The 16,327-nt window shown below is 47.6% G+C and overlaps 1 protein-coding gene across 1 annotated transcript in view; it reads left to right on the plus strand.

The window, feature by feature from the left end:
• The first annotated feature begins 6,774 nt into the window (after window positions 1-6,774).
• The window catches only part of SLX9 (SLX9 ribosome biogenesis factor), a 66,041-nt gene continuing 56,488 nt past the window's right edge, over window positions 6,775-16,327 (plus strand). The window contains exons 1-2 of the mRNA XM_085312399.1: window positions 6,775-6,909; window positions 9,601-9,709. Coding sequence (XP_085168525.1) covers window positions 6,796-6,909; window positions 9,601-9,709 — 223 coding nt within the window. The 5' untranslated portion in view covers window positions 6,775-6,795. The remainder of the gene's footprint in view (window positions 6,910-9,600; window positions 9,710-16,327) is intronic.

The raw sequence follows: 16,327 nt of genomic DNA on the forward strand, positions 1-16,327 counted from the left end.
CACGCAGCGCTGGGGAGAGCCCTCTCTGCTGCAGCCATCTCCTCTCACAGACGGGTGCCGCGCAGGGCGGTGGGCGCAGCTACACTGGTCACCGGCTGGCATCACGTGAGCACTCTGCGCAGCGCCACCTCCACCCATCTGGGAAAGGGCTGGGCGGGCTTGTGTCTTGTTCCTGCGCCAGGCCCTGGGTGAACTAGCACTGGAGGAGACGCTGAGCCCAGGAAGCGAAGGCTTGTGCTGCTGCTAGCTCCTCTGAAACTCGGCCAAGCACGGAGGCACTGAGCGACCAGCCTTGTCTTGGTGGGGTCAGCTGGCGTTCAAGCTGCAGTGGAAACTGATGGTCTGATGGGCTTGCTGCGGCCTGTGTTGCAATGTCCTGAGCCGGGGCGGGAGTTCCTGGGCTCTCTGTGTGCCACTGAGCGGGAGCCGGCGGTTCCAGTCCCACTGGCTGCAGTCACCTAGTTGGTGGGAGACGGTGACAGTGAGGCGCCCATGTGTGCTTGCTGCTGTGGCAAGATGTCACTGTGTCTGCAAACGTCGCCCAGGGCTTTCATGTGAGTGCTTCGAGAGTCTGTCCTTAGAATAAACCGATTCCCCAAAGTCAATCAAAATGAGCCCAGTTAAGCTGGGGACTTTCCTCTCTGTGCATTTTGCAGCCATCCAAGCCAGGGTGCCTAGGGACAGCACAGCCGCCCTACGCGGGCAGCCTGCCTGGGAGAGGGCCCTTGCACAAAGCCATCTTCTCTGCCTGGCTTTAAACTTTCACGGCCCTGCYGTGAGCAGGGACCTGCCCCCTTCCTCAGCAGGCAGTGGGGGAAGCTGGAAAACGGTTAGTCTAGGAGCTATTTCTAGCCCCCAGCTGTGGGGAGGGAAGAGAGCTGGCTCTGCTCCCGGTGGTTTTCGTTTCGTTCTGCTTTTTCGGTCTCGGGGGCGGTTTGTTCGGTGCAGCAGAGCCAGGCGAGGCCTCCTCGCTCAGCAGACGCCATGAATGCAGCTCGTGCTGTGACTGAACGAAGGTTGTGTGGGTTTTTCTTGCAGGTTTGGTTGTGCACACTGTGATAACTCCTCCCAAAACACCAGTATAAATATTCCCCTGAGCAGAGAGGAACTGGCTCATGGCAACTATCTTTAAACCTCTCTAGGGCACTGAAATCAGCAGAGCTGTTTAAAAGAGATACAGTACCTTTGATTTTTCAAGATAATTCACAGSAGACTCTTGTTATTTGCTTTGTAGCTTTAAAATACAGGTGTTGTATCTGTTAGTCTTTCAGGAAATCAGTAAGGACCTGTTTCAAAATCTGACTGAAAGCTGTAACAGCTCACGCAARGTACGTCTGTCAAATAACAAATGTGCTTTGGAGTACACCGGTGTTTTGGTTCAAGTGAGTTAACATTTAATGACTGTAATGTATTATATAACATTTAYGCAATTCGTGTGCTGCTGTCTTACAGTAGCTCGGTTTATTTTTCTTGAAGCTCTTGGCAGGGAGCAAAGAGAGTCACAATGTTAGCAGTAAATTTCTGAGCCCTGATGAATGCTAGATCTGTTCCTGTTTTTCTTAAGGAAGACAGCTACAGAGCTCTGGGCAGATCTCATGGCCACTCAGCCTTGGGTATAGCTACAAGGCACCTCAGTGCCGTGCTCACAGCTGGAGAGCAGCAGCTATAATTTAGCTGGTGTGGGAAATGGCAGGACTGAAGGACTAAGAGCTGGAGGATGAACCTGATGGGAGCTGTGGGTCCCTTGCTATGTTGTGGTGTCACCTCTGAATCACTTGGTGCATGGTGAAGACATGGATGGCTGCAACCAGCAGCTGCATGACAACACCCTGTTCTGGATTGGGTGGACCAGAATGGATTAAGCTGGGAAAAACGGCACGGCCTCCTGCTGCTTTTGTGGGTTATTGATCTGACAGAGGAAGCGGGGCAAATGAGATGAGCTGATGTAATTTTTGCTTTCATATTGAGTAAGGTGCATGTAACTCCTTGTTGGGCTGCTGTCTTCACTCCTATAGCTTCCTGTATCCAGTCAACCAGTTCTGCTTCTGGCACGAAGCAGTTCTGAAACCGCAGGCGAAAGGCTGAGCATAAGGGCTGGAAAAGCTCAGCAATCTCCTGAGCTGGAAGCTGCATCCACGCTGGTGGGGAGTGCCAGGACACCGGAGCAGGTGTGCTCCAGGTGTGGGTGTTTGGTAGGTCCTTCTAGTGCAACTCCGAGGCTCGCCGTTGTTTTCTCTGTTCCTGCCCTAACTGTTACAACTGTTCTCATACAGCTTTGGCCTGAGGTTGATATCCACAGCAAAGAACTGTCCACAACAATTCCTGGGGGACCACAAATCCCCCTAAGCAGTTCACTGCTCCTTAGCCCAGGCTGTTCATTGCACATATTAACCAGTGAATAATTGCTGTCGGCTTTCCGGCGGTGTCTGTGCTGCTCCATGCGGGCTAAAAGACACCTGGGAAGAAGCGACCCATGGTATCCAGCCTCYTCTGGGGGTTCGCTACCTCCTGAACGGCCAGCGACCGGCAGTCTGTCGTGGCAGGCGGGCAGCTCCGGCGTGGCGCAGGGCTGAGCGGAGGCGGGTGGAGGACGCCCACCAGGCACCAGCGGCTCAGACAAGGATCTTCAGAGATGCTGGAGCCGTATGTGGGCCCTCTGGCACCARCTGCTTGTCTTCCAGTGGCTGTGAGGGCATTAATAGTTTTTATGCCCTTAAAGGTCTTCCTAAAAAAACCCCCTGCTTTAGTATGGGCGTGAATTTAACTTGCTCAGGTATATATTCTTTATATTTTTCTGATGTAGGCACAACTTCCACTTTCTAAATTATATCTTTTTATTTCTGTGGGTTATTTCTCTTTCTGCTACTGTTTAACCCCGCTGAAGTTGTGGGGATCATTATCCCTTAGAGAAATGTATACGTTTAGTCCTAACCCATGACCTGGAGTTATTAAATGTTCTTCAGCCTACCTGGAAGTTTTTTTAACCTTTTAAACATTAATTTTTATTTCCTTTTAACAATTGTCTTTATTCTTATTAGTTCCCCATTTTAATTTCGTATTTTAATGTAATAAATTAAAATTTTTATTTTTTTTTTTTTTTTCGTATTTTAATGTAATAAATTAAAATTTTTATTTTTTTTTTATTTTTTTTTCTCTTCCAAGCGAGGCTGACTATGGGACCATTTTGGTTACTTTTGCAGAATGTCTCTTGGGCAGCCAGGTTAGGCAGCAGGGTCCGTACGCTGCTGAGCACAAAATCAAGAGCTGTGTCTTCAGGTATGTGTTGTCTGACCAGTTGCTTCCAGAAGTAGTTGATTTTTGTGACCAAAAAATAAGGCATTTTGGTGCTGTGCTCCCAAGTGATGCTTGCCCAGTCTATAGCAGGGTAACCCAAGTTTTCCCAATGTTATTTGCTGTTCCTGACAGATTTTAAATCTTCCCTGGCGTGTCCCAGGCACTGGCTTAATGTGCAGTTCAATGCAAGCAGAGACCCTGGTGGCTATGGGATCTTCATCCTTGCAGATATTCAGAGCTCGCTTGGACACAGCCCTGAGCAACCTGCTGTAATCAGACCTGCTTTGAGTGGGGTTTGGACTTCCAGAGGTCTTTTCCCACCTCAATTATTCTGTGATTCTATCACTGCTTAACACCATACTTTTAAAGAGGTAAGACATTTTGCTCTGTGCTGGTCCTTGCTAAAATTGAGGCTTTGCAGGTTACCCTCCTTATTTTGCAAACTTCTAGCATTTGCATAGAGGTACAGTTGGTTGTGAGCAGGTGCCTAAACTGAACTTTGAATCCTTCCAAACAACATAACCTCCCCAGGAACCTATCTGTCTCTCRCATTTTGTGTGTTGTTGACACCCATGAGGAGGATCACCAGCTCCTCCCTGCCACTCACTGCTCACTTGGTATGATTTGCTACCTTTGCCCTCTGCCAGCCCACTCCTGCGCTGCCCATGCAGACCCATAGAAATCAAATCCCTGCCCGCCCCCCCATGAGAGCCTGCTGCCGGTAACAAGAGGAAAGAAAGGTTTCATCTATGCTAGACTTTCCAGTGAAAGCAGCTTCATTTTCCCAGGACATGCACTGCCTCACACAGGTCGAAAGGGAGTACTGCTGTCTTGGTTTCACTCATATTTTTCTGCTGATTTTTCTAATAAATGTTGCTTTCAAAAGCATTGGTGAGAAGCAGCTGCTGCTTGGCCACCACTTGGCAAACTCTCATTCATCCATTGGCAAGCCAGGGCTGAACCAGGACCTAGGAAAAGGGAAAAGGAACTTCTGATCAGTGTGGAGACATGGTGAGAAACTTGCCTTCATTTAAGAAATCAGCTACTGGCAGGGTCTGGGCCCAGAGATGCAGAGCAGAGAACCAAAAAAGAGAAAATAAAATGAAGACTCCTTCTAAATATCAGCTGGGGAAGTGCTATCCCAGCCACTTCTAAGGAACCTTATGTCCCCAAGGTGGAAGTGAGTCTGTGGGTTGGGTTGGGTTGGGAGGCTAGCGCTGTTACAAGAGGGGCTGTTTCCTAAGATCAACCACATGCATCTATTTTCAGAGAATCACACAGAATTGGTAAGGCTGGAAGGGACMTCTGCAGATGTCTAGTCCAACCCCCCTGCTCAAGCAGGATGACCTAGAGCATGTTAGACAGGGTTGCATCCAGGTGGCTTTGAATATCTTCAGAGAAGGAGACTCCACAACCTCTCTGGGCAACCRGTTCCAGTGCTCCGCCACTCTCACCATGAAGAAATTCCCCCTCAGGTTCAGGCAGAACTTCCTGTGGTTCAGTTTTTGCCCACTGCCTCTTGTCCTGTCGCATGGGATATCCCCTTGACAYCTCCCTTCAGATACTTCTCATTTTATGAGAAGTCTTGCAGGAAGCCATGACTGTACAAGTATCTGTATAGAGGAACACGTGAATATGAGCATTCTCATTATGGATGGCAAAATGGCCTGCCCAGGCCTTGCCTGCAAGGTCTTATTTCAAAGCAGTCCAGCCTGTCCAAATGCTATTCATGGGAGCCTGCAACGACTACTCAAAGACTTCAGCTAACTTGTACTATTYCAAACATCTAACTGATATCTGACCATGGCCTTGCTGCCTCTCTGATGACCACAAGCAAGTGCTGCAGACCTGAAGTCAGGCTTCTGGCATATGGTCAGTAATCTTGGCACTCGGGCAAGTCCTAAGCTTAATGCTTTTGCAGGTTTCCAGGTTCTCTCCCGCATGTGCTGAGCTGTGCAGAAGACAGCTCATGTAGCAGCCCCCCTTGCTGCCAGTATCCCCCTCATGCAGGGGGCAGAGAAGCCCCTGGCATGTGGTATGACCCACAGCTGGTGGAGATTGAGCAGTGCTACAACCCAACTCCAGCAGTGATGAGGAGAAAGGAGTCGCTTGGCCCAGCATAAGCAACAGAGCCCATGGCAAGGCACGCTCCCTTGCTTCTCTGCCCTACTGCCATGCAGCAGAAGGGGGAGAGGCAAGAGGCACAAATCGCAAGAGGAGAAATGCCGATTAGATTTTAGGAAACACTTTTTTCAYGACGAGTGTAGTGCAAGCTTGGGGCAAGGCCCAGAGTTGTGCTGGCCCTCCTGTTGGGCATCAAGTTGCCCTCTGATCCAGCTCATSGAGACTGAGTAGGGCAGGTCTGCTACTAGTCCACAGTACCATGGCCACATCAGCAGCTAAGGATTGCCGGCATTTGATGCTGTCAACATGTGGAATGGGACAAGTGAGCTGTCCCACTGCACTGTCTTGAACTTACCTCCCATCCCCTGCAGGGCCTAGGCTTCCCTTCTCGTGGCATTGGCCAGGGTAACCTTGGCAGGAGCACTCCTCCCTCCCTCCTCTACCTTGTCCCCACTTGCAGAGCAGGACACTTGACCTAATTTAAAGTCCTCTGAGACATGGTGGCTGGAAGGAAGCTGGGTGGCTCTGAGATGCTGGGAGGAGGGGACTTACACTTTGGAGAGGAAAGGTGCCATTTTGCAGCTGCTGAGCTTGCAGGGATGGAGAAGTGATAGGAAAGGAGTTCAGATGAGCACAGAAAGACCAGGCAGGCCCTTAGGCTATTCCTTAAAATGCCAGGCTTCAGAAAACAAAGCTAGGAAAGAGAAATGTTCAATCTAGAGAAATGACAGCAGAAAAATGAAGATGCCTTTGCCAGAGAGCAATCCGGCAGGATCTCCTCTGGAGATCTTCAAAGCCTGCCTGGCTGCAGCCCTGTCTAACATGCTCTAGGTGAGCCTGCTTGAGAACGGGGGGGTTGGACTAGATGATCTCCAGAGGTCCCTTCCAACCTTATGAACTGTGTGATTCTGCCAAAGTTTTTTGTCAGAGGTCTCCATCTGTTAGGCTGGCTGATTAGGCGATGAAGCCTGTGCTTGGACTACAGTACTGTGGACTGTTAATCTGCCGTGTCAGCATTTGCTCCCTTACCCGAATAGTGAACAACACAGAAATGACGAGGTAGCGATTCCCACTAAGGCTAACAGCAGCAGCTGCGATTTACGTGGTGCGGGGAAAAGAGGTTCGTCCAGAAAACGCACACGCCAACCAGTCCATTCCGCGGGGGAAGTGCCGTGGGTGACGTGCTGAGGACAACACACGCGTTGCGATTTGCCAGCCCTCTAAACGTCTCCCTCTCCCTAACCCCCTGGGGCCCAGAGAAGAGCCGAGCTCTCGCGGCGGGGAACGCGGCGCCGCGGGAGGCGTCCCCGGGGGAAGGCTTAAAGCGGCGCCACGGCGCGGCCGCGCCCCCTTCCGCTTCCCCGCGCCGTCCCAGCCATGGTGGGCAAAGCCAAGAGGCGGCGGCCGCTCCACCAGGCCGCGCCGAGGCCCAAGGCCGCGCGGCAGCTGGCGCCCGCCTGCCGCGCGCCGTTGCGGCCGTTGGAGGCGGCGGTTGCGGGGCGGGGCGGGGCCCGGCGCGCGCTGGCGGCCGGCCGGGGACGGAGTGTGTCTCCAAGCGGCTCTGTCGGCCTTCCCGGTCTGGTTTCGTGCGCTGAGCTGCGCCCTGCTTCACGAAGGAGCTTCTTTTCTTGGCAAGGGCCCTGGTGATACCAAGGGCAGGGGCCTGCTCGCTGGTTAATGAATCAGGGAGAGATTTCTGCACAGGACCATTCATATACTGTTTTTCTTTCTTCTCTCTTATTATTTTCCATACATGTTTTCAGTTAATCGCTTCAGCTTTTCCTGTGTTCCCCATGGTGAGAGCTTAATGGAGCACGTGTGCAGCTATAGCTGTACACCAGAGGTTTCTCCTACTCCTCCCTCTCAATTTCTTGTTGGGATTGTTGCATTTTTTTTTCTTCACCAAATTTTACAAACATAATTCTTAAAGATTTTAGCAAGTTGATCAGTCTAAAGGCCAGGTTTAACTAAATCAGAGTGACATTTTTTTTTCAGACCTCTTAAGCGGCTTGTCATCTTTAAAGTGCGTAATGAAGATTTAGATTTGACTAGCTTATGACTGTTCTTACATTGCTTCACTATCTTACTGTCTTAAACATAAAGGCTGTTTAATTATTTTGCCTTGTAGGTTGACTGTGTTTTCAGTGAAGGAATGGTATCACGTGATACAGTTTTTCATTGGCGTCATCTTTACTGAATGAGACTGAGAACACTTCTGTGGAGAACTTGGGACAGACCTCTTACATCTCACTAAACTCTGCCATTGTGTGCACAAACTTGTAGCTGTTAAAAGTCTCTAGGCAAAGACTGTGGAGGTTCCATGGGTAAACAGCTAGTTTGCCACTGCTGATCATAGACCTGACTTCTAATAGATCTTTCCTGGCTGTTTGTAGATAAGTGATTCTTCTATCCTAGTGAATTTGATTCTTCTCATTTGGGTGGTGAAGAATTGACATTTGAGGTTCCAGCAGTGGTCCTGCTCAGTCTCTGGGGAGATCTTTTAAGCTTTTGGGGTGCTCTGGCATTTTACACAGTAATTTTGTCACACTGTCTTAAAAAGTTACCATCACCAAAGTCATTGACCTCTTGTTAAGGCCAGTAAAGTTCATTTKCTTCTTTACACAGGGAGCAAACACTTGAAGATGTTCTGTAGTTCCAGACTTAGTTTAGCAGTGAGGTTTAAGGCAGTGGTCTTTGACATCTTAAATGCTGTGATACAGGACTACTGCTAGTTAGCAGAGCCTCAGAGTAGCAAAAGATTGAGTGATGTTGTTTGTCAAGGATTGGCCTCTTAGAAAAGTCTGTGCGCTTGATGATGCTGTTACAGCCTTGAGGCTGTCTCAAGACTGTTTTGTGGGAGTCTGCATAAGTCTTGCACTGATTATTGCTAGTACAAGCATGCTGAAAATGATGTCGGCTCTTCAAAACAGACAGGTGAAACAAGGGATCCTGGTGTCATGCAGTTCAGCATGGAACTTTGGGATTCCATTGCTTTGCAGTAACGCCCCGCATGCACAGTGTGAAAGTCCCACCTGGTTGTTCTCGCCACCCACAGAATCATCAGCCATTATCTAACATGTGTGTGCCTTTGATGCAAGCATGTATGGAAAGAAGGAGAGTCTGCTTAGGGAAGTGGTAGTGATAAAAGTATGCTACCACTTCTGCTAGTTGAGGGAGAGTGTAGCTTGAGTTCCTGTGCTGCCTTTCAGTAGGGTAACCTGAAAACAGCATCTGGGATTGTTATCAGTGAGTGTCAGGAATGGAGAAGTTAAGAACTGCTTTTTTTGCAATGTTTTCCTTTGATTTCAGGTCATGGCTGGTGGAGATGAACTGTCAATTTATTCATAAACATTTAGGCAATCTAGGCCACGTCTGGTTACAGCAGTTGTACTGCTAATATGCAGTTCAAGTTAAAGCTGGATACCTCTCCCTCACTCTTTCTGTCGCAGTAAGGACGCAGAGTAGTAGAAGACTTATGTGCCTCTTACTTTCCTGGTAAGGAGAGAGAAAGGGACTGCATCATTATAAAGCCCTTTTTGTAACACTAAATGTYGGTGTCTCATGCTGAGAGATATGATTTGTTTAGTCTAAAATAGTAAATTCTTTTAACCAGACCCGATAAGCTAATGCAGAGTTGCACGAAGACTTAACGTATTGCATGCCTAAAGGAACTAGATGCCGAAGATTCAGTAAGTTGCTATTAGTTGTTCACTGAATTTGCTTAATGTCCACTGAATTAGGATTTAGAGTCCCAGTCTTCTCAGTTGTTGCCTGTCTGTATCATTAGGTACTTAACACACCTGTTATAAATCTGGCTCTTCCTAAGGCTGCAAGTCATAATTCTCGTAGGAGTAATATATGAATTCAATACAATAAGTTGAGATTGGATTATAATAGAAACGTGCTAGAAATAACATCAGTTGTGAGTTCCAGAATAGTGAAAATGTGAGGGTCTGTCTTAGCCTTTCACTTCACCTTCTGAACAAAAGAGCCTTGGAAGGTCAGGCCTGTGAGGTGACTTAGTTATCCCTGCCTGCTCAGGAGAGGTACCTGCCTTTGGAGTATGTCCCCTACCCAGTCCTGTCTGGATGGTATAAGGCTTTTGGGCTTTTTTTYAAGTATTGCTTGCACTGAAAGGTAGTGTAGATACTGACTCCTGCTTAATGTTTTCTTTTGCACAAGGATTGGGACTTCTCCTCGTCTGATGTCTTTTCTGGGCTGCAAATTGATCCTGATACTCTTGTGAAAAGGCTGGATTTGGACTCCAGAAGCATCATTTCATCCAGAACAGGTGAGAGGAGGTATGGTGGCTCTGTAGATGTCTGCAGGGGTTCAGTAGCCTGAGACAGAGAGGCTGTTGGTGTCCAGCTGGGTGGGTTGGCTGGTACTGTGGTCACTTGGTCAGAGTACTGGGACTCGGGGTCTGTAAAGTCTGTCGTACTAGGGCTCCCTCCATGATATGTGGCAGGTGTAGAATTGCCTGATGCCTGAGCACGTGTTACCAAGGTGTGACTGGGAAAGGCATCTGTTCTGCAGCATGCCTTTGTCCTTGTAATACTCCTTCTGTTTGGTGACTATCAAGACACAAAAATTGCAGTTAACACAGGATAAAAACACACAGTTTGCTGAACTGTTGCTTGTTGATTCCGTGCTGCGTTATGTTGTGAGCAAAGGCCTGTTTGCCCAAGTTATATTGGGACTATTTGCAGTGTTTGGCCTAGCAGTGACTGTCAAAACAAATACAGGAGGATTGAACCTGGTGAATGTTGGCCCAGCTGTGACCTTCCTGTGTTCTTGTAGGGGCTTTTAAAAGTGGTTTTGAATTGGAGGAGGAGGAAGAAGCAGCAAACCATGAATGCACCATATGTGCTCAGTGCTGCCTAGGTGGGGAGCTAGATTCAGGCTATATGTGGCTGCTGCTGGCCTGTRCTGTGCAGCTGGAGCCCCCATGTGTAGGCTCTGCCTGTGCAGCCCGAGGCTCTTGGCCCTGAGAAGCTTGAGAGAGCAGAGCCCAGGCTGGGACCTGATCTCCGGGCTTTCTCTACAGCTGCTTTTGCCAAACTAGGCAGTTGCCGTTCATATCCCATACTGCACCAGCAAGTTGTGGAGGCTTTGTCAGTCCTGTCCAGGCTGCTTGTCCTTGTTGTGCCTCACCGCTGCTTTACCCTTGGCAGCTTGAGTGCAGCCAGTTCTCTCCTCTGGTCATCTGTTGTTGCTGAGTTTCCAGCTCAGAGGCTTACGGACAAGAGCTCCAGCTCAGAGGCTTACGGACAAGAGCTCCAGCTCACCAGCAGCCAGACTCTCTGTGCCAAAGCACGGGGGTTCTTCTTGCCTTGTCCCAGTCTTTGTGGACCAGCAGTGCTGGAGAGGAGGAGTTCAGTATGGCTGTCCCTCACAGGGGCTTTCCACCCTCAATAACGATTGTTGTTGCCACTCTGCAGGGTTTCTGTTGCAGATGTGACAGGGAGAGATGTGTAAGATTTTGCTGGTGTGGCTGGTTGTAGTGTCTTGGAAAACTTTCATCAAAATGTAACTGTGAAAATTTTCCAACATTATGAAATTAATGGAGTGGAGCTAATTATGCAATACAAAACAAGGAAAATGTGAATGGAGAAGAGTGGCTATATTGGTGCTTGGCCTTTATCAGTATTTCTGAGATCTGTCTCCAGGGCTATGGCTGTTATCTCTGACTGAGCTAGAGCCACCAGCAACACCAACCAAGTAGCTCTCCAGCTATTCTTGCTTTGGGCCAGCAGACAGACAGACTCAAGGGAGTGAGTCTGTGGAGCTGCTGTGACAAGAGGCTCTTTTCTTTTTTTTAAATTGTTTTTGGTCAGGAGCTGTCTCTGAAGATAATAGGTATGTTGCCACTGAGCTTGATTTCAGGCCTTAGTCTGCAGAAAGAGGCATCTTGAGTGAGATGAGGAACCAGAAGGAGATGATGCAGGCTTTTGGTTCTAGTCCTACAATAGAGATGCTCCCTTTAGCTGCTTACTGGAAGAAAGAGCTTTTTGCCTGAAACTGTTTCCCCTCTCTAAATGGGAACTGGTGGTGCTGGCAATCTATCATGGTGCAGAAGTCTGTTTCATGATGTCTGTGACTCCCAAATACTTACCTTTGCAGACTGTCCTTGCAATTAATTTATTCTTTCAACACAGATGACTGCTGCTGCAGTGACTTTGCCTTCCTGCACCATACAACCAGGGCTATAAACAAACCCAGCAACAGCCTGAGGACTCTGAGTGGTGCTGAGCTGAAGCAGCAGTAGTGCATCAATCACATTTGAGCTGTGAAGTGAGGGAATGGCAAGGTTGTGTGAGGATACTTTTGCCTGAGATGCTTGCCTCTGCACTGAAACCTTTGTGAAATGGTGTGGTTTTCAAAATACCAAGCTCCTTATTTGTAGCTGTCTTGGGAAAAGAACATGTGTGCAYGTGTGTGCGCATGTGAACATGGGCATCTCTTTAAATTAGACAACATGTTTTTGAAGGCTGACAGCCTGCAATCCTAGTCTTTCATTGTAGACTACAGCTGTACATGTCTGGTTTATAAATAGACCTGTGCTGCTGGTCCCTGTGCAGTGCTGATGATGCAGATGTGCAGTGCCTGGCAATGTTTAACCCTCCCTTGAGGCTGCGTTCTGGCTTCTTGCAGACAGTGATGTGCTGCTCCCTGATGCTTTCTGCTCCCTCATGCTTTCTGCTCCCTCATGCTCCCCCTTTTAGCTGGGGGAATGGAGGCTCAAAACCGCAATTCAACAACGCAAAAAGTGATTTGATTTTTTTTCTGATCTTTCCCAAGCTGCTTTGCCCTTTCATCTTTTATAACTCTGGAGTTATAAAACTCCAGAGGAGGCTGGAGGCTTTTTCATTATGGAAATCAATTCACTTTTTTGTGTTAATTCAGTGAACTGTGACTAGGCTGTGCATACAGTGACAGACATCCTGGGGTTACAAGAGATATTCTAGGCAGACATGCTTTGTCTCCAGGGCTCAGCTCAGTGGAGAGCCTGTTCAGCAGGAAATTCAACTTGATTTCCCCCCCTTGTTCCCCCCCATCCTTCCCATTGCTCAGTGCATAGGGCAGGAGAGTAGGATACTCCTACACATTGTTATTTTAAGATTTAATAGAAAGACAAAGAACTGTTTCTCTCCCCCTTACTTTTCAAGCACAGAGAAGGTCAATTTGGCAGACTGTAGGCAGGCTTACTCTCCCATGCCTTTCACAGCTGAAGATTTTTTCCTCTGTCAAAGATGTTATGTGGCGGTTGAGAAATGTGGTATATTTGTTCTCCTTGTATGTATGGCTCACAGAGCTTAACTCTGCTTACGGTTGCTTGTACCTCTGTGATTTGTGTTTAAAATCTGACTTTGTACCATGGAACGCTTTAGAGACAGCCAGTAAAACTTGAGTGTGAGTTTAAATGGGCCTGCAGGGCACGAGTGAAACAAGGGAGTCTCAGGATTTTGACCTGGCAGCAACCAGTCTGCTAGATTATCAAATCCAGTTAGTAGCTACTGCTTTTGGAACTGTTATCTTTCTCTCTACTCTTCATTCCTTTGCTTTGGGAGGTGTAATTTGCAGAAAGCCAGCACCTTTTTCCTTGGCTGTGTTTCCATGGCATTTCAGCTTGATCAGAGCTGTCTGCTTAAGGTGTTTCCTGGTAACTCATTCTGCCTTCCTACTGCTATCTTTTCTCTGCTCCTTGCTTCAGTGGACTTTCATGTTTTAGTTTGCTGCTTGAGCTGAGGCCTGACTGTTGTCTTGGCAGAGTTGTAATACAGAGATGGTGCATGCTAGAATGCTTTCTGCTACTTCTGGAGCCCTGAGATTGGGAGTTAACGGAAGGATACCCAGAGCTGAGAGTTTGTTTGATGCTGGAAAAGTAAGGAAGACATGGTGACGTTGGCATGTTAGCTCCACTTGTCAGTGTGTCCTTTCACTACTTAAGAGAGGATTTTGGCTGGCCAGATCAGGAGAAGAGGTCTGGAAAGCATAGCTCCACAGTGTGGTGCAGGGACAGAAGTTGCACCTTGCCTGTTTGGAGGTGGTAAGGTTGGGAGGGAAAGAGCCAGCCCAGCCTGCCTCTCATGGGCTGGCTGGAATACTTGGAGGATCGTGGAGCTCCCTTCCCTGTCTTGTCTCTTTTTCTTTCTCTGCCTGGGATGAGCAGTTGACTGTGAGGGTGTCTCTGCCAGGTTCCTTGGGCTCTTCCTTCCATGCCTGATATGCCTTTCCCTGCTTTCTTTGTGTCCTTTCTCTTTGCGCCTTGGATTTTTGCTTGTGTGGTTCCTTCTCCTTCCCTTACGTGCTGCAGGGTCTCTGCATCTTTGGCAACTCTTCAGCTTTTGTCCAGCTGTGAAGGTATCAAAGCTTGTGGCAAAGTATTCTTCTCCTTTTTCTCCCTTTTCTTCCTGGGGTATGTGAGATGACTCTTGGTTCCTGTCATCTTTTTATTCCAACACCAGGAATTTAGAGAGGGAGGTGATGGCTCTTAGTCTGAAGCTGGAAGAGATGTGTTTCACACCACTGTTGTGTTCCTCTGCCTGTTTTGTCCACTGCCAGCCATGGGATGCTCACATTCAGAATGACAGAGCCTGTGAGCTGGCATAGCATACCTACCCTATCATACTGCAGCTTTTCTGAATTTCCTGGATTTCAGAGGTGATGGAGAGCTAGAGAGGCAAGTGACTAGAGAAAGCTAAGTGCTCATTTGAAAGCCCCACATACTGTCAGTGGTTGGGACTAATGTCCCGTAGCCTTGGATAAGGCTCTTCTCACCCAGCCTGGCCAGGGCAAACATTTTTCACAGAAAGTGTGTTCAGTGTTGCTGTTGAAGAGGATGATTGCTTTCTCCCCCTGTTCCCAAATCCCAAGGAAAAACAGCTGAGCTGGAATCGTTAAAGTTACCCTGGCTTCATTCAAAGTAAGGATGATGTGAGTGGGGGGAGATACATAAGGATGGGCCTTGTATGCAATAGAAGAGAAGGTTGCCTGAACCTTGGAGCTTCAACAAAGAAAATCAGGGCAACTTGCACAGAAAGCAGAGAGTGAGATGACATCTAAGTTGCTAAATTTGTCACGCCTGTAAAATCAGCTGATAGTGGCAGATGAAGAACATCCCTTTTGTATGCTGAATTTGATGTGTTTCATTCCACAAGCATAGTTCATAGCAAATAGGATCTAGTCTCAGAAAGAGCCTGGAGTTAGATAAGAAGTCTGCTTAGAGCTCAGCAGTGGTCAAAAAAAGCATACTGAGTATTAGAAATCAGGAGGAAAGAAGAGACTGAACTGGAAAGCACTGTTAAGCCACCTTAAAAATGAATCTATAGTGCGTGTAGGTGTTCATTACTGCATGTGGTCCTGGTCCTCTCTTCTCTAAAAGGATATAGGAGAACTAGAAAAGGTTCAGAAAAGGGTGGCAAGGATGTCCAGAGGTCTGGAATGTCTGTGTAGTTCCTAATGCAAAAGCCTTGGGCTTTTTGGTTGGGGGAGAGCAGTGAGGGAGGATACAGTGGAATTCTGGAGAGTTACATGACGAGGGAGGATGGATGTGACTTTTGTTGTCTCTTCCAGTGCAAACTTGGAAGACAGCAATGAAAATAGCAGATGGTAGAGGCACACCAGAGTGAGATGCTTCACGTGTCACATAGTGAGGAGTGCAGCAGCGGGCTTCTGATCTTTGAAAGCTCATGTGGGTTCAGAAGGGGGCTGCACTGACTGATGGATGATTGATGGAGGGAGTCCTTTGGTGTTACGTAATGAAAAGACTCGCCAGGAACTAAAAATAACAGCAAGCTGTTTATTTTTTGAGTGGGAGAAAAGCTTCCTCTGCAAGCTGTGCTTGACACACCCGAGTCAGTCTGTGGGACGCAAGTCTGAGGAGCTGCCTTCCTGCTGAGGCTCAAGGGATTATTGGTTTTAGCCACCAACAGGAAAGCATCTCCCCTCTCAGTTTTCCCCAAGCTGTTAAACATCCGTCTCTTGCTTCTCTGTAAGTTGTGGGTATTCTGAGAGAAGACAGAAGTGTATGATACACAATTTGGGAAGGGCAGCGTCACTAGCAGGTTACCATTGCAGCATTATTTTTAACATTAGTGGTTATGAGCAGCCATGCAGGGGGGTGATGGACTGGAAAGAGATGATAGATGGTGGTTGTTTTGGTGGTGTTGGTTCGTGTCCCCTAGAGGCCCTGGTTTTCAGAGGACTTCTGAGAATTCTTTGAATATCTGGTGAAGGCCCTGTCAAATACCTGCTAAACTCTGTCTCTCTCTTGTTACTCTCATTAGATACAAAGTTGATTCAATGTGTTTATTGTGATTGGTGCGAGGTATCAGTTTAGGCTTTTTTGGTGTAGTAATTGTTGCAGCCTGAGAAGGAAAGGGTGGAATCTGTAATTAAAAGAAATTACCCAAATGAAATTCACTTCAGATAAGCCTTGCATTTGTGAGGGCAGAAATTCGGTAGTCTAAAATGGGAGGTATTTTAATGTATTCCTGCTGTGAAGCAGATAAGCTACAGCTGCTTTTTCCTGCTCTGCATCTTGTCTTTAATCATTAGCTCATTTTAACAGTAGGTTCCAGATGATTTCCACGTGCCTGTAGGTAACAAAAGCCAGCAGCATCACTGCTAACACTGGAATTAAGTCCCTGAGTTACTTGCTGAATGATTGCTACCTATCAGTACAGTCTACTTAGCTACTGATGTAATGTAAATCAAATGCTTTGCCATAATCTAATCCATGCAAGGACCTCTGCTGTTAGTGTAAGTGAATAAATCTCATCTGGGTGAACCTCTGTAGCGTGGGAATTAGAAATTAGATGTTTCCAACTAAATCAGAAATAGTGGCCTGTTGTATGGGGAGTGTATGTGTTACGTGGTGTTTTTTTTTTTTTTTTTTTTTTTTTTT

This window comes from Rhea americana, unplaced genomic scaffold (assembly GCF_003343005.1).
Source record: "Rhea americana isolate MKP2758 unplaced genomic scaffold, rheAme1 scaffold_362, whole genome shotgun sequence".
Classification (NCBI taxonomy): domain Eukaryota; kingdom Metazoa; phylum Chordata; class Aves; order Rheiformes; family Rheidae; genus Rhea; species Rhea americana.